Source organism: Astatotilapia calliptera, chromosome 12, assembly GCF_900246225.1.
Source record: "Astatotilapia calliptera chromosome 12, fAstCal1.2, whole genome shotgun sequence".
Taxonomy (NCBI): domain Eukaryota; kingdom Metazoa; phylum Chordata; class Actinopteri; order Cichliformes; family Cichlidae; genus Astatotilapia; species Astatotilapia calliptera.
Genome location: NC_039313.1, coordinates 27089431 through 27107545, shown reverse-complemented (window position 1 = coordinate 27107545; position 18115 = coordinate 27089431). Strand labels below are relative to the sequence as shown.

The 18115-nt window shown below is 41.1% G+C and overlaps 1 protein-coding gene across 16 annotated transcripts in view; it reads right to left on the bottom strand.

Moving 5' to 3' along the window:
* The window catches only part of LOC113033089 (voltage-dependent N-type calcium channel subunit alpha-1B-like), a 321621-nt gene that overhangs the window by 200558 nt on the left and 102948 nt on the right, over positions 1-18115 (bottom strand). For 12 of the 16 annotated variants that reach the window (XM_026186433.1, XM_026186426.1, XM_026186422.1 and 9 more), the window contains 4 exons: positions 15682-15797; positions 15409-15495; positions 12134-12217; positions 1737-1952 (listed from right to left, as the gene is read on the bottom strand). In XM_026186433.1, the coding sequence (XP_026042218.1) occupies positions 1737-1952; positions 12134-12217; positions 15409-15495; positions 15682-15797 (503 nt within the window). The remainder of the gene's footprint in view (positions 1-1736; positions 1953-12133; positions 12218-15408; positions 15496-15681; positions 15798-18115) is intronic. The other 4 variants (XM_026186427.1, XM_026186418.1, XM_026186423.1 and 1 more) reach the window with 1 other exon arrangement.

Below are 18115 nucleotides of genomic sequence, written 5' to 3'. Positions count from 1 at the left end.
CTATTTTTGACTTTTCTGAGCCTGTCAAGTCCTTCTTTTGACCCATTTTGCCAAAGGAAAGGACGTTGCCTAATAATTATGCACACCTGATATAGGGTGTTGATGTCATTAGACCGTACCCCTTCTCATTGCAGAGATACACATCACCTAATATGCTTAATTGGTAGTAGGCTTTCGAGCCTATACACCTCGGAGTAAGACAACATGCATGAAGAGGATGATGTGGACAAAATACTAATTTGCCTAATAATTCTGCACTCCCTGTACACTTTAATACTCTGATTCCACAGAACAGGGGCCTGAAAACTGAAGACTCTGCCTCTACTTCTCCCTTTAAATATCCTAGGAACTACAAGTAAGCCCGCACACTGAGAGCAAAGTGCTCAGTTGAGGTGATACTGTACTATAAGGTCTTTAAGACCTGCTGGCGCCTGATTATACAGTACCTTCTATGTGAGGAGAAGAATTTTAAATTGTATTCTGGATTTAACAGAGAACCAATGAAGAGAAGCCAATAGAGGAGAAATATGCTCTCTCTTTCTAGTCCCTGTCAGCACTCTTGTTACTGAAGGCTTCGCAGGGAGTTTTTAGGACATCCTGGTAGTAACAAATCACAGTAGTCCGCTCTAGAAGTAAGAAATTCATGAACTGGGTTTTCAGCATCACTCTGAGACAGGATGTTTCTAATTTTAGAAATATTGAAGAAGAAAGCAGTCCTACATAATTGTTTATTACAGTATGTACATTGAAGGACATATCTTGGTCAAAAAACTACTCCAGGATTCTAGAGGCCAAGGCAAAGCCACCCAGAGTAGGGAATCTGGTTAGATACCATATTTCTTCACTTAATTCCCTGGACTCCCATTATTCTTACTAAATGTCCAATTAGTGCAAAATCAAGTTAAAACAAATCCTTTTTATGCTATCAAAGACATACTGGTTCTTGTCAATCATGATCATTAATGGCAATTTAATAGATGTTTACTGTGTCAAGTTAAAAGACATTGTTCAACCTTTAGCCCCACTTATTACAGACTTGTGAGTGTGTGCACATATTGAGCCTATATGTATATGTTTCATATTCTGTGGATTTTAAAAAAAATTAAACCAAATTCCAGCTTGTGCACCCAATTCTTGCTTTTTAAAGTCATTAAATGTGTATGTTGTACAACAATTCCATCCAGGCGAAAGAACTAAGAGTTAAAAGAAATCACTGAAGGCTCAAAATTACCATGACATTCATTCCCATAACGAATGAATGTAAACATCTGACCACAACTGTAATATTGATTTGTTATAACATTACTGGTAAGACGGAACCAACAGGTGTAAGCTATCTACTTTAGGTGGTAAAGAGTGGCATGAGTATTTATGTTTTCATTTTGAATGGCACACTTGCAGTTACTTTCATGTAAATACTGCTTCAACTGTTGATAATGGTCCTCTTCGTGGTTTAACTGGCTAAAAAGTGCTCCATCTCAACAATGAGTAGAGAATCACTTGAAATCCATTTTGACAACTATCATGTTTCAAGCTGTATCATGGCCAAAATAAAATAATAAAGCCATCCATGCACTGATATGAGAATTTTTTATATCAAGTAATGGCTAAAATACATTTAATATTAAGCAACTAGTAAGTATAGTTAAAATTGATTTTGAAAACGTACAGGTCCATGAAAACATACAGGATTACAAGAAAATTATTTAAAATGTATAGAACTGTTGAATACTTACATAGTGCATAGGTAAGCCACTCAGGCTGGTCATAGTGTACTATAGCTACACACAGTGTATTTAGGCCAACCAGACATAACACTGTCCAGTAGAAGCTCTGGGATTTAACCAGACGCCGGATGGTGAAGCGAATCCTCTTCTCTTTCCTCCTGAAGTAAGATGAACTCTCATTCTTGCTCTTCACACTTGCCCGAGCATATGGCGACCCTGGGGGGGCAGTTGGAGCAAAAGATACAAAATTGCAATAAAGTTACCAAGTCTAAAAATGAGGTGCTCCTTCCAAATCAAGATATGTTTGATTATAATCAGCTAGAGCCATGGATCTTAAAGTAGATTAAGACTGATCATTCTTACTGACAGATTACAGAATTGGCTTAGTATTCCTGGCACTTCTCATTATATTTATCCTCATCTTTACTTTATTTGGCCCAGACAGCTAAGGAGGTCTGCTTTTACACTTAGCCCAAGGTTAACAACATCAAATCAGCTGTTAGGAAGCATTGTATTATTTTTGACCAGTGTTTGTTTTGAATAGCACCTCTCAAAGATCATCCAGTCTTATTTCTTTAATTTAAGAAACATCCCAAAAATCAAACTGAAACCCAATAATATGTAACTTTTAGTACGCACTAGTGGTGGGTTTAAAAAATTGATTTCCCAATTCAAATTGATTTTAGTTTGAGCAATGTGATATCGATTGATTAAATCCTAAATTGATTTTTAAACACAAATGTATTTTGGCAGAAACACCAGAATCTCAGGTTAAAGCTTACAAAACTAATTCTAGTTTTTACCCTCAAACAACTAAAACAGCAAATGAGAGCAGGTAAACGGATTCTACAAAAAGACGCAAACACAAAGAGCATATCCCAGTTTACCGGGCATGCCGTCAAGTGCTGAACGCCATCTCACAGTACATCTCACAGATTCTGGAGTGGAGCTGCAGGTTTTGTCCCTCTCCAACCAAATTTAACTGAACAAGTAGCAAAAGAAGATCAAAACTACGCTTTACATTTGATAAACATTGTCATGAATTCCCTCTTACTTTTGCTTTTACATCCCCCACCGCTCTCACTCTCAGTGTACTCAGAGGCCAATTTACCATCAAAAAATTGTATTTTCTGCATTATTCACTTACTTATTGTGCTTCCAGGCTTATTACACACCAATTTACTGTTGTGCACAGTGCTTGTTTGTTCAAAAATGACCTCCAACGAGAAAGCATGATTCATGCTGTTCAATACCAAAGAAATTTAAATTTTTACAAATTATGCCAAATTGCAAAGCGCTTAGCTTTGTCTCTAATAAAACCTCTGTAACTTTCAGCAGCATCAGGTAATGTTCATATATTGATTCATGGTTTTCTTCTGTTTTTTTTTTTTTTTTAATTCTTTCTTGTTCCTATTTAGCCTCTACTATATTAAACTTTCAGTAACTTAAATTAAGCCCAAATGTCAAGTGGGACTGGACAAAAAAGGAAAGGAGAAAAATGGTTCCATTAGAATTTCATTACTGGCACAGGAAGACTAGTGGGATAATCATTTCCTGTTCTATTTTAAACCCGACCTGTCATGATCCTGGGCCATGTTGGCCCAGCATTCTTAGTTTTCATGTATTTTTGTATTTTGTTCTTTATTTAGGCCATGGCTCCTGTGTTGCTCTGTTAAGTTGTTCCTTATTTGATTTCCCCTTGTGACTTTTATGTGCATGTCTCCCTCAGTTCAGTGTCGCGACTGTCTCCTCCCCGAACATGTGTGCCTTTTTGTGTTCCCTCGGTCCTCAGTTAGCATTCCCAGTTTAGTTCTGTTTCTTTGTGAAGCCTGCAATAAAGCAGTGATTTTGAGTTCAGCTTTTTGTCTCCGTGAGTTTTGCGTTTAGGTCCTCATCTGCCTCCACACAGCCAGTTTATGACAGTACGACGCGACCAGTCATGGACCCAGCAAACTCCTTATGGAATCGGCAGCGTGCAGACTCCGCCTTTCCTAACGAGAGGAGAAGGCAGGAGGCTCGGCACGCCCGGGAGCGCGAGTCTGCCTTTTATGCAGGGCTCTAGAGTGCGACCAATTTGGTCGCAAATGCGACCAAATTTTTCAGTGGTGCGACTAAAAAAAATATTTGGTTGCACCTGTGCGACCAACTGTTCGGGTAGCAAAAAAAAAAAAAAAATCTGCAAACTTCCCTGTGGTCAACAACAGACACACATTATGCCCCTATCGTGGACTAAACCAATCAGAGATAGTAAGGGGTGGGACCTCTCTGATTGGCCGTGGTCCAGTTGAAAGTGCAGGTGGAAGTGAGAGGTGATTCCTTTGGAAAAATAAACCCCCACGTATAAGCTTAAAAACACTACAAAAGACCAAGGATAAAGGAGGACTAGAACTGCCTAACTTTCAGCACTACTTCTTAGCCAACAGGCTTCAGTTTATCTCAGGATGGCTAAAACATACCCTCTTAGATGAACCTTGGCTAGATGTAGAACAAGCACTTTGCAATAATCTAGAGATCTCAGATCTACCATTTATCAGCTCAAACATCCAACGACATGAATGCTTTAAAAGCATCAACATCAGCTCTTCTCTGACAGCATGGTGGGAGTTTCTAATATTGACGGCGTCTTCATTAATCCCATGCAAACGTACACCTATCTGGAACAACCCTGACATATTACAAAACAATAATATGATAAACTTTTCAGATTGGAGTGGTAAAGGAATCAAATATTTAGAACACATACTAGAAAGAACAGAATTTATTTCATTTGACGGACTAGTTACACAATATGGGATCAACAAGAAAAGATTTTTAGAATATCAACAAATTAAATCCATAGTAAAAAAGAAATTTAAACCGGGTCAAGTTGAACTACAAACACCACCAAGTGTGGTTCAATTTCTTACTCTTAAAACCCCCAAATTACTATCCAAAATATACAGAATGCTTTCTAAAACAGATGAATCAATATCACTTCCTATTGCACAATGGGAAGCGGATTTATTAGTTAACTTTGACCTAAACTTCTGGTCTCAGATTTGCTTAAAAACCTTTCATCTAATTAGAAATCCCAGTCTTCAATTAATTCAATACAAAATATTACATAGAGTGCACTATACAGGTCATCGGATGTTCAAGATGGGCTTTACGTCTACCAACAACTGCTCACACTGCCAAACCAATTCACCGGACAATTATATCCACGCTCTTTGGTTCTGTCCACCAGTTCAGAAGTTTAGCGCGAGATATGTGAAGACTTATCGAAATGTCTGAAATGTAACATTCCAACTTCCCCCTTAGTGTGTTTGTTGGGTAGCTTAGATAATGTCACTTCAGAAAAGAATATCGCCCATATGCATAGCCAAGAAAACAGTCCTCATGAACTGGAAAAATAAAAATAATCTTAATTCTAACCAATATAGAAATTATCTATTAGATTACATTAGTCTTGATACAGCCTCTGCCATCACATCAGATCAATTGCTCTGGGCTCCTTTGATCAGCTCCATCACCTAGTGGGGGTGGGGGGTCATAGTTTGGTCCCGCCTTTACTGTTGTGATTGGTGTGGGGGTAGGGACAGGCTTAGGGCGTCGGGGGGTTCCCCGGAGGCATCTTCCTTGGGGGGCTCAACCCGGGGTAGCGGTCATGTCCGGTTAGGGGCTCTGTTGGCTCTCAGGTGACTGTTTCCTCGCGGCTGCGTGCAGCGGGGTTAGGGGAGGGTCTGTGCTGACGGACGTGGGTTACTGGCTGCCCCTGGGTGGGTCTGGGATGGGCGTGAGGTTCTGGGGTCGCTCCGTCTCTGGGCTGGGGCCCGGGCCGGGCCTCGGGGGCTTGGGTCCTGGTTGGTGTGTTGCCGGGGTTGTGGGCGGGTGGGTGCATGGGGGCCCAGCCCTGGAGCAGGGTGCCGCCGGTGCATCGAGCCACCTGGGGGGCTCTTCAACTGGTGGGGGAGATTGTCACATCTTGCAGGAGCTTTCCTCTCTTCAGGAGCTCTCTCTGCAGGAGGGGGAGATACAGGAGAGGTGGAGGAAGATCTCAGCCTGGGTGTTTATTGTCTTATGTAGTCTGGAAGATGAGTGGATGGTGGGGTGGGTGCAGTTTTCTCTGTGGTGGGGTTGGGTGGACTGTCCCGGGTTCTGTGGGGCCGGGAGGCGCTGCTGCACTGTTCCCTCTTCCCGCTCCACCACAACCACCCACACATGCAGGACCTTGGAGTAGAGGTATGTCACCAGGGTGCAGAGGAGGCTACCCCCCCACCCCCCCTCTGTCCCCTTCTGGCTGCCTCTGCCTCAATTTTATCCCACAACTTAGACATTCACATTACTCACACTCTCATTAGACATACATATAGGATCTTGTGGGTGGGCACGATACACGGAATCCAAAGTACCATCAGGGTGTAATAATAATAATAATAATGGATTGGATTTATATAGCGCTTTTCAAGGCACCCAAAGCGCTTTACAATGCCACTATTCATTCACTCTCATACACTGGTGGAGGCAAGCTACGGTTGTAGCCACAGCTGCCCTGGGGCAGACTGACAGAAGTGAGGCTGCCATATCGCGCCATCGGCCCCTCTGGCCAACACCAGTAGGCAAGTAGGGTAAAGTGTCTTGCCCAAGGACACAACGACCAGGACAGAGAAGCCAGGGATCGAACCGGCAACCTTCCGGTTACAGATGCAATTCCCAACCCCCTGAGCCACGGTCGCCCACGGAATCCAAAGTACCATCAGGGTGTACACCTCACCCCTGGCGTCGTTGCCCACCTCTCAATTTTAAATACACGTAGACATTGAGGGCTAGCAGGAGGGACCATGCGCTTACCTGCTGCTCTCTGGCAGGTAGCTCCATGCCCTCCTGGGTTTTAAATGCACCTTAGAACACACATGCATCAACACTACAATGAGTGGGTGGAGGGAGGTTTGGAGTCTTCTCTCACCCCCATTCTCTGCGGCCTGCTGGAGCGGGGGGCTAGGAGGAGGAGTTGGCCATCCGACTGCGGTCTGGAGTGTGGGGCCTCCCTGCTGCTGCGGAGTCGGGGCCGTCTGCCTCCCCCCACCGCAGGGAAAAGGGAAACACCACCTGGGTCTGGGTGCAGTTCCCCCCTCCAGGGGCAAGGGTACCTAGACCCGGGTTTGTAGAGTAAGCTTGGGGGGTGTGATCGTGTGTACAGCGTCTCTTTATGTCTGTCTCCACGTTGGTTGAGTGTGGAGTAAGTGCATATGAGAGCATGAGGGTGGGAATGGATGTTTGTATATGTGTGTGCCTGTATGTCTGTGTCTATATGTCAGGTTGGGTGTCAGGCGCCACCTCTCTGGGGACATCTCAGGCCCTCCAAGGTTTGGAGGCCTATCTCCCCCTACCACCACTTCCCCTGCCAGTGGCGGACTGCTGGAGCCTGGGGCTCGCTCGGGCCACTTCGGAGGTGGGGTTCCCCCGGCCTCTCGGCCTGGGGCTTGGTCACTCAGGCACGGCTGGCTGCCGGCGGAGCTCACGTGCGCGTCACTGCAACTCCCCCTGGCTTCTGCTCCGCGGCTGCCAAGTGAGCCCTCATCTGGGACTCTCCTCAGCTCTTTCTGGGACAGTGGCGCGGCTGCCCCTCTGTTGGTCTTCCTTGGTCTCTTGTGTTCTGGGGGCCTCTGGATGTCTGGAGTCTTGATCTCCTCCATACCTGCTTCATGCCCTGGAGGACGGGGCTGTGGCCCCCCCACACCCTCTAGCAGATCATTACATGAAGGAACCTTTTAAAAAAACAAGCGCGTCCATGCTCATAGGTGTACACACGGGTGATCACACCCACAAACTACACCCTTTTTGGCTCCTACCTCAAAGCACACTGTGTTCTGTTGATCTTATGTGCTGCACAATAATGTTTAATATTTAGTATTTACTGTCATATTCCCATATATCATTGTGATGTTGTTTATTCTATTACTCTTGTTCTCTTCTGCTTGTTTTCTTTTTTCTTTCTCAGCAGGTGATCCAGGTGATCGATATATGCATTTTTTTTCTTTCTTTTTTTTTCTGCCCGTTCTGTTGGTTTTTGTCTTTTGCCCTTCTCCCCCGTCCCTCTTCTCAGCTGTTTCTCTTTCCCTCTTTCTTTCCCCCAGTCAAGTCTGTCCCGTATTCAGTAGGTGAAAATAAAATTTAAAAAAAAAAAAAAAAAAAAAAAAAAAAAAGGAAGTGAGTAGCTTGAATAAAATGATATCAATTTATTAAATCCTGAATCGACTTTTAAATATAACTGTGTTTTGCCAGAAACGCCAGATTCTCAGATTAAAGTTCACAAAACCATTTCAACATCAACCAAACAGCAAATGAGAGCAGGTACACGGATTCCACACAAAGACGTAACACAGAACGGACCGACGCATCAGAATCAACTTTGTCTTTCTCGGCTTTCTCACCCGACGGCCCGTAGATGGACACGCTGTCGGAGCTTAGCGATTCTGATGCGTGCGGTCCGCGCTGTGTTTACGTCTTTTTGCGCTGATTCTGAGCTGCAGGTTTTGTCTCTCTCCAACCAAAATTCACCGAGTCAGCAGCAAAAGAAGCAGCAATGTCGTCATGAATTTTGCTGTTTTGCTTCCACAACAATTAAAATCACACTTCATGCACAGCTAGCTCTCTCTCTATCTCTCTCTGTACTTCAAGAACAGTTTCCCGTCTCCAATCTCTGTTTTCTGTATTATTCATTCGCTTACTACCCACCAGTCTACCGTTGTTTACAGCACTGTAGGCTGCTGTCTTTTTCTTTTCTTTTTTTCACTTAAATGACCTCGGACAAGAAAGCCTATTTTTCTGTTGTTCAATACTGAAGAAATTTAAACTTTATATGCAGAACATTGTAGAATATTTTTAAGGTTATCTGCTATAAAAAGCCAGACCAGACTCCTTCATGTTTTTCTGTGTTTTATTCTCAGTTACTTTCACACAAAGGCATCTGCTGTGATGTTCACAATTCTGAAGAAGTCAGTACTGATAAATGATCAGAATTATAATATTTCTGACTGTCTGAGGCTAAGTTGAATCGAATCGGGACTTTGAAAACTGGAATCGAATGGATTATAGAAATCAGTGATGATATCCAGCCCTAGTGAGCAGCCTAGCACGACAGACGTGGATGTAGCTGTAATAGGAAAAGAACTATTGCTAACTTTTCTGTTAAGTTAAGGCCTGATCCTTCTGAAATTCATAGCCAGTGCTCGGACACGGTGTCATCAATCTTTGAATGCTGAAAAAGCACAGTGTATCCAGAAAAACACATTATATAATATAAATTATTCTAAAATTTGTGTGCGCAAGCCTGTGTGCCTTTCTGTGTTCCCTCGGTCCTCAGTTAGCATTCCCAGTTTAGTTCTGTTTCTTTGTGAAGCCTGCAATAAAGCAGTGATTTTGAGTTCAGCTTTTTGTCTCCGTGAGTTTTGCGTTTGGGTGCTCATCTGCCTCCACACAGCCAGTTTATGACATGACCTCTGACTCATACTGTATCACCTAAGTGACTACATTATCCAGTTTTATGTTTGTCTCTACTTAGCTGTTATTGACACTGTATACTGTACAACAAGCCTTATCAAATTTATTTTAAAACTTTGCAATATTTCTTTTAAATTTAAGCCAAACTCAAGATGGAACTATAACTCAAAAGTTAAAATCTGTGTTTTTCAAGAAAATATGTTGACCTCAAATCAAAATGAAGAATAAGGTAAAGTTAAAGTATTTTGTGGCGATTATGCATTTAGTCATTTAAAAATGTTGTTGCTAAAACCACCAGTATTCTTCATTATTCTAAAGCCATTTTTCATTAACATGCTACTTTTATGAAAAGCCCAATAGCCTGCCAGGCCTAAATTGACTCCTATTTGGTCTGATTTAGGAGTTTTTGATATAAATTATTGTCAATTAATTAAAAAAATTAAGGGTAATGTTTCAAATCATGTATATATCAGGATAGAGTTTGGTGCTCTCCTACTTTAGTGTATAGTCTTCTGAATTTGACTGTCATGGGCCTGTCTGGGGGCCCATGTGTTTTAGGTTTACCCTGGGCTGGCGATCCTTGCGGGTCACCCTGCCCAATGGTCCAGCACGAGAAGTGTTCTCGTGCTGGAGGCAGCCACACCTGCTGCTCGTCAGCCGCCGCCAGCTGCTGCTGATTACCGGCATCAGGAGCGTCTTATTTAACAGTGTGGCTGAGGTCCAGTTGACACTCGATCCTTCAGTTTACCTCGTCAGTACAGCCATGGACTTGCTTTTGAAAAACCTTGCTTTGAAGACGGATTGCCTAGCTGACTTATTGTGTTTATCTTTACTAGGAAACAGGAGCAGAGTCACAGATTGGATATGAGTTTGGATATATGCCATTCCAATGTTCACGGACGCGAGCACTGTGTGGGGATTTTGAAGATCACCACCTTGGGGTGTATATACAAGTCCAGTTCCAGGACTTGTATATGTTTTCCCTATTGTTTTTCACTGTAGATACAGTAAATTCACTGTTTTCTCTCTGAAGAGACCTGTGTTTGGGTCCGCTTCTTAACACCTTTATGTATGTTTTCCGCCCCGGACCAAACACAGTCTTTAAGCAGTCAAAGTGCATAATCTACATGTGCAAATTAAGCTAAAACAGCAGCACCAGATACTGCAGTGACTTGAGTTAAAGCATTTAAGACCTGTAATAGATTTAAGACCCGATTTAAGACCCGGGCAGCACGGTTAGCCCTGTTGCCTCACAGCAAGAAGGTCCTGAGTTCAATTCCACCATCAGGCCATGGTCTTTCTGTGTGGAGTTTGCATGTTCTCCCCATGTTTGCGTTATCCCCGGGTACTCCGGCTTCCTCTCACAGTCCAAAGACATGCACTTTGTGGGAATAGGTTAATTGAAAAATCTAAATTGCCCATAGGTGCGAATGGTTGTCTGTCCCTGTGTATCCCTGTGACTGGCGACCTGTCCAGGGTGTACCCCACCTCTCGCCCTATGACAGCTGGGATAGACTCCAGACCCTGCAAGCCTAAAAACGGATAAGCGGAAGTGAATGGATGGATGGATGGATGGAGATTTAAGAGCCTTTAAAGACACAGAAAGCCCTGATAAACAGTATAATCTTTTTCATCCTCTACTTATGATTTTCTTATTTCACTTTCTGTTTTTCTGCAATCAGCTTAACAGAATTAAAATAACACCATCTACCGAATGATGTTTGTCAATAGCAAATCTTAACTCCTTTTCAAGTATCCATTACATAGTATTGATTTAAGACAGTAAGCAAGCTTGACTGATGCTTGATTTTGCAGGTCTTGACAATGATTTTCAGTACTGATTGGGTTTATAGATAAAACTATCAGCAACAATATTAAAATTAATTTTGGGTTGATACCCTTTTTATTACCAAAGCATCTCTGACTTATTAAGGAAAGGGTCTATTGTTATCTCCTTTAGTGTCTGATATATTAATCTTGTGGGTTCAGTGGGTCTCGAAATTAGGCTTGTTGTGGTGCATCCCTGAGATCATCTGGGAAGTGTGGAGGCCAACTAAGTAAGGCACTGACTCTTTTTTGTTCCCTCAGAACATTCCTATGCAGTTTGTGCTGTGTGATGGGGAGTATTGTCCTGCTGCTGGAAGGCACTGCTGCCTACAGCAAAAGGGTTTCCTGAACATGACAGCAAAACTGTCTGAAACGATTACAGACTGTTCAGTTCAATTCGATTCTATTTTATTCACAAAGCTGTAGTGTCATTTCAAAACAACAGCTGTGTGAATTAACTTTATATTGAAAGATAAAGAGATAAATATGAAGGTATCATATTTGTAAACTTAAATTGATTTTTGCTATTCTTTGATTTGGCTTTTGATAGTATAAGAAAAGTATCAGTCTCTATGGGAATGAGATATTGGAGGAGTGGGGAGGAGCAAAACTTCAGAGATGCATGTAAAATGTAAACTCAAACTTTGGACAGTCACATTTTGGGGTGTTTGATAAATTCGTCTAGAATTCTAGAAGTGAGAGCTGCTCCATGTAAAGTGTGATGGACACAATTTCTCCCAAAAAAGTCCAGTGTTTCCAAGGATATTTCCCAATTATCTATGAAGCCCACTTCATTTTTGGACACCAGCCAGAGAGCAAGCAGTTTAAGGACACCATGTGGCTAAACATGTCCCTGCTGGTACAATTATGGAGGGGACCAAGTCCTACAAAGTCCAACATTTCAAAGCAACAGCCATATAAAGACCCAAGGTCTTCCAGCATGATATTGCAGTTTAACAAATAATCCAAATTAATCACATAACCTGTCAGTGGTTTTAATGTTACAATTAACAGATGTAAATGTTTGCAGTGGGGACAATTGATATGCTGTGTGTTTAACATACAGAACCATCACAAATCTAAGGCACTGTCCTCACCAACAGATGAGATGTCAGTAAAGTGGTCCTCCCCTTCCTCTGCATTGATGAGATCATTCTTACTCTTCCTGGTCCGTTTTAGCACTGCAAATACATCAAGGAAACACAAAAATAAAAAAGGAATATGAACTAAGTCAGAAAGCAGCTCATATACTTTAATATTATATTATTAATAATATATTAATAGTCTTCTGGTTTTGTTTTGTTTTGGGGGGTTTCCTCACTCTGCCACATGCCACGCAATATTCAGTTTTTCAGCTATTGTGCCTTGACAGAACTCAATAATCCAAAGGAGGAAATCAAAGTTGATTCTGTTTGTCTGGAGACGGCATTTTCAATGGGAAAAATGTTTCATCCAGCACAAGCCATAATAATATTAAATGCAAAAGGGTTTGCACAAAAAATAATTTCTATATAGTCCTTATATATAGTCCTGTAATGGGCCTACTTCCTCCCTATCCAGTATATTGCACTGATCACTAAACAAATGGCAACTTGCCTGTAGGTGTAAATAGGCACCATAAGTGTTGCTCTTCTGTGCTGTGCCATCTGCTTAGCCAATTTTTTTTTTTTTTTTGTTTCTCCATGGTATAATTCACACCAATTCTCTTGGCAGTTGTGTATACCAGTGGAGCTAATCCTTGGGGTGGACCAATTTTGGCATAGAGGGTTGAAAGCCCAAAGAATACTCTATTTTGAAAAAAATGTGTCTGACCTGCTCCAATACTCCTCACAAATAAAAACTTACCAATAGTGTTTACTTTAGGAGCAATGGTCCTTCTGTCCTAGATTGCCTGGATCATTCTTTATGCATGTTCCCGACTTTGACAAATGCCCAGCTGGGATAACCACATTTAGTTATGAATGATGTTTATCAATAGCAAATCTTAACTCTTTTTCTGATGCTTGACTTTTCAGGCATTGACAATGATTTTCAGTACTGATTGGATTTATATATAAAACTATCAGCAACAATATTAAAATTTACAATTTTTGAAAGTCTGAAAAAGATTAGGTTCAAGGACTGGACTGAGTGAAAGAAGCCAATGTCCAAAGAAAAAAAGTATAAAGGAGCTTTAGCAAGGAGAACTATTCCTCTAGACCACAAGAGCGTCTTTTGAAGCAGTATATAAAGAACTGAGGTGTGGCTCAAGACTTTTTCACAGTACTATAACTGAACTAATGAATATGGAGAAAATAGAGAACTACAGAGCCATTAGTTCATTTACAGTACTTTTACTGTTAAGTTAGCCAGGTGAAATTGGGAAGCTGATGGTGGATCCATGTTTCTCTCTGTCTGTCCCTTGCATGTGAAATAAAACTTAGTTCCAAGAGCAGACATATTTGGTTGGTGTTGAGGGTGTTCCTGTTGTGAAGCGCACCCTTCACAATCCTGTAATGTCTTAGAGACTATGTGCACTGCATCAGCAACTGGAAGGCAAAGTGAAAAGAGACATAACATCCTAAGAGGCAATTGTTTCATATGCCTCCATAATGGTGTCTCCCACATTCTCCATTCCTGTGTTCAGGAATGTGGTGTTTTGGAGCCCTCTGGGTTGAGGACCAAATCCAGAACCTTGGAGAATTTTGGGGTGACAGAACTGACAGTATACCTTTAACAGTTCTTAAACAGTTATGCCTTTTTAAGTATCTTAGGAAAACCATACAGACTAGGTGTAGTTTCCCCTGTGTTATAGGGTCTGGTGAATAGCATTGTCTTTTTCTGCTTCAGACTGTCTATATGACAATAAACATTATCTAGATCTTAGGAGAACAAAACAACCTCTGGGTAAGTGGATGGCTTAACACAGAAGATGTACGTCACCAGACCAGGAATCTACCATGTATCTGCACCTTCAGGCAGGCTGCCATATTTCCAATTGCAAGGGTGTCCATACCCAGGACAGAGAGGAACACTGGTTTGACCATGAGTGATTTACCGTATTATTCGGACCATAAGGCACACCAGATTATAAGGCACGGGTCTGTTTTCATACATAAAGTGCACTGGATTATAAGGCGCATTAAGCGAAACAAAACAGTCAGATAGGTCAAACTTTACTGAACTCATTCTTCTTTCTTCCTCCTCTTCCGTACCATTGATTCATTAATATTGACTTCTCTGGCAGCTGCTCCATTCCCGTGTTGTTGCAGTATATTAATGACTAACCACGTATTGTGGATGGATTACCTCAGTTGTTCTCCTGATTCCTGACTGAAGTTTGGGCCGTTTATAGCATCCTGCCATGCCATTGCATTTGTTCCTAACCATCGGGAACCCTCAACTTTTATTGAGTGGAAAAAAGTTTGAATTCCTCCAGCTTCACTGTGTTTATATTATACTAACATAAACACAGTGAATGCTAAGCTGTGTTGTCTGTGAAGGTTCTCAGTCATCCAGGTCATTGTAGTCTAAGGAGCTTAGAAAGAAAAGTGTCTGGACTTCTTTAAGTTGCTTGAAGATGTTTCACCTCTCATCCGAGAAGAACTGAAGAAGCCTCTCGGATGAGAGGTGAAATGTCTTCATTGAGAAAATTAAAGGATTTTAAGTGTGCCTTATAGTGTGGAAGATATGGTAAGTGAAAAGGAAAACAACCATAACTAAACCAAGGAGGCAGCCTTACCATACATATAAAACTTAAGAGGAAAAAAAACAGAGGCCTCCAGTTTGGTTTATGCAATATTTATCATAAAAGACATAAGAATTTAGGTTGTACAAATATTTTCCATTCTGCTGACATAACACCCAAATTTGCTCTACTGCTGTTGGCGTTCTGTAAAATAACACAGTTCAAGTTTGCTATTGAGAATTTCTTAAAAAGGAAGAGTAAAAAACAGGACGGTATTCAAATGACAGAAAAGTGAGTCACAGCTGCCTGAAGGGCACTCATATTACAATGCTAACTTCAGTGAGCCTCCTTCTCTCTCCTGCATTTTGATCTCATTGGCCTTCCACCTTTATAACCATAATAAAGGTTAATTGTAATCCTGGGTGAGTTGCAGATGAGAGCTAGTCTGGTCTATGAGCACACATGTAAACATACACAGGCACATGTATGCACAGCCACATAGCCACACACAAAGCTATAATAAACGTAAATAGTTTTTTTTTTAAACCTAAAAAATATGGGACCTGTAAGTCTTATAATGTGCATCCAAAGATTTTTAGATTTCAGCTCACTTTTTATATTTAACTTCTTAATGATGGTTGCATGTTGTTCTAAATGTAAATGTTTTCAATGTTGAAAACTGATTCTGAAGATACCAATCCTCACCAGAGTTGTTGTGTTTTCGTTTGTACCATGCTCCATCCAAAGATTTCTCTTCTGCGTTCTTGTCTTCCTCAGCCAGCATCACTTCTTCTGCAACACAAATTATGATAAACAATTATGTCATAATAGTGCTAACATCAAGTAAAGCAAAGCTGTTATTGAAATCCAACGGTAAAAATCAGTATATAACTATATATATAAATATATATATAAATAATATATATATAAATAACTAAATTTACACCTGCAGTGTAAAGATATGATTGTGTTTCTGACCCGCTTTGCAGATCCACTCCAGGTACCCAGTTAACTCTCTCTCTATTTGCTGTTGTCGGCGAAGCTTCAAGAATTCTTGCCTCTTCTCCACACGCTCTCTCTCCTTCGCAAATTCCCTGAAAAAAACACAAATACACACACATGCACACACACACACACAAAGAAAAGTTATTAAAACTGACAAGTCAACATAGACCCTGGAGCATTCAGCTGTTGATGGGTACACAGACGGCGGTCTTCCAGCAGGTAAGGCAAAGTCCCTGTCTAACCCTCACACTAAACTGAAAAATGGTCTTATACTGAGACAACCAAATACTATCTGTCACAACGGTAAAACACACTGTTCTTTCTTTTACTAATTGAAATGAGATTATCTCAAGTCACAGTCTGATGATGTTTGACTTGGCCAGTTTTAGAAAATATTTGCAATTTAAAACCAGTGACTTCATCTTCTCCTCATGGGCCAAGACAGAAAAAAGATAAGCTAAAAATAACATGCACATTGGACATACTCGTGCTTTCAGATAGAATGGGTTCCATTAAATACCCTGCACTGTGAACAATATATTTGTTTGTATTTGTGATAGTATAGCTGATGATAGTAGCATACCACAATGATGGGGTTTTAAAAAACCCACTTAAAATTTTACACGGAACTGAAGTTTCCAGCCAGTCCTTAAATACTGAAATACTGCTGGTGACTGATGATAGCAAGAAATTATTGCCAAATTCTTTGACCACAAGCAGCTGGAAAACCTCTTACACAGTAAATGTTAGTTTTCTGTTGTCCTGTTTCAAGATAAAAGATTTATTTGCAACAATGGCAGTGGATTATTTGAGTTTGTTGGACTAAGGTCTTATTGGATTCTAGGGAGACTGGAGGTCAAGTAAATACCTTTGTGGTGTTCCTGAAGCACCTGAGTAGTTTTTGAGGTATGGCATTTTGTTCTTTCTTGCAGACTCCTGCTGTGAGGAGTACCAGTGGGGAGTGGGTACATTTGGTTTGCAGCAATGTTTTTAGTGGGTGCTAAAGGTCAAACTAATGACAAGAAACAGGGTACAGGGCTCTGGGCCACTGTGCTACCTGTCAAGTAGGGTGGCTGTCAATTCATTATTTGTACAGTCAGCATACTCACATTAAAAGAAAAGAGAAGCATATGAAGGAGAAAGAAGGAAAAGGAGAGAAGTCTTAATGTCATGGAAAAAAGCAAAAAGACACTGATGATAGCATGACTCGAAACTGTTTCACTCACATCTGGAACTAAAAACTGCTGTCTGTGAACTGTAAAATGCATTTATGACAGTGTGTAAATCTAAGTAGCTCTAGAGCAAGTGGATTTTATTTATCTTAACAAAATAACTGATAAGAAAACATCAATAAAGATTATCATCACTGGTAGACCTACACCTTCTCATCGAGACACACAGGAGGCAGCAAAGAGGTAACGTAGGGAAATTTTCAATCAAAAGTGTTCAGGCAGGCATCCAATCTTTATGTAGTGTGCATGTCCTCTCTAGCCCATAGCATCCCCAACCACAAGGTGCACTAGAGAGGTTGCATAAAACTGCCTTGACTCTGAGAGAGACTGGGATGAAGGTCTGCCTTTCCTGGTGTGTGCTGATTGCAAGGCGAAGCAGGAATATCACGATTTTAGTGTGTAGTATTTAGTGTTTGCACATAATGTGCGAAGGCCCCTCAAAGTGTTGAAAGAGCAATTATTGGCTGTCAACGCACCTCCTCAGACTAACGTCCTTAATTTCGTCAGAGTTCAGAGAACTGTTGCACCATGTCTGTTTTTTTAATTCACTCTACAGTTTAGTGTTTTCTTTTCTTCCCTGGAAGAGTGGAGTTGTAGTAGGTAGGTAGTTGTAATTAGCTGTTTGTAAAATTGTAAAATAAATGTATTTAACACACAGTTGTTCTTTGGAGACTCAGCTTATGTATGTGTAACCCAGTGTTAAAAACGGGATTAAAAGCATAAATATTGATATACTTTTGATTAAAATACTCATTTCACAATGGGAATAAATATTGATAAAAAGCAATTAAATATAATAAATACTGATACAAAGCATGCAAACAAAACATAAGTTTAATTAATATGTGGATAAATGGTGTGGAGGCAGGACTTTTAGAGCGTTCTTGTCAGACACCCTTGGCTCCTACGAATCTAGAATCTGTCTGATCTGGCCCATATTTCCCTTCTGTTCTGGTATTGTTGTTAAAGGTAACTATACTGCCTATACTACATACAAAGAAGGCAAGAAGTAGTGCTAACAGGCCTTACATGCCCACTACCAGTATTTCACCACCAGTGCTACATATGGCTTGTGCTGTTGCCCTCATGTCCCCTCCCCTTAAGCCCTTGCAGATATGGGTCCAAAAAGCTTAAATGTGAAGAAAAGTGCTCCCATCCACCACTGCTTTGTTTTC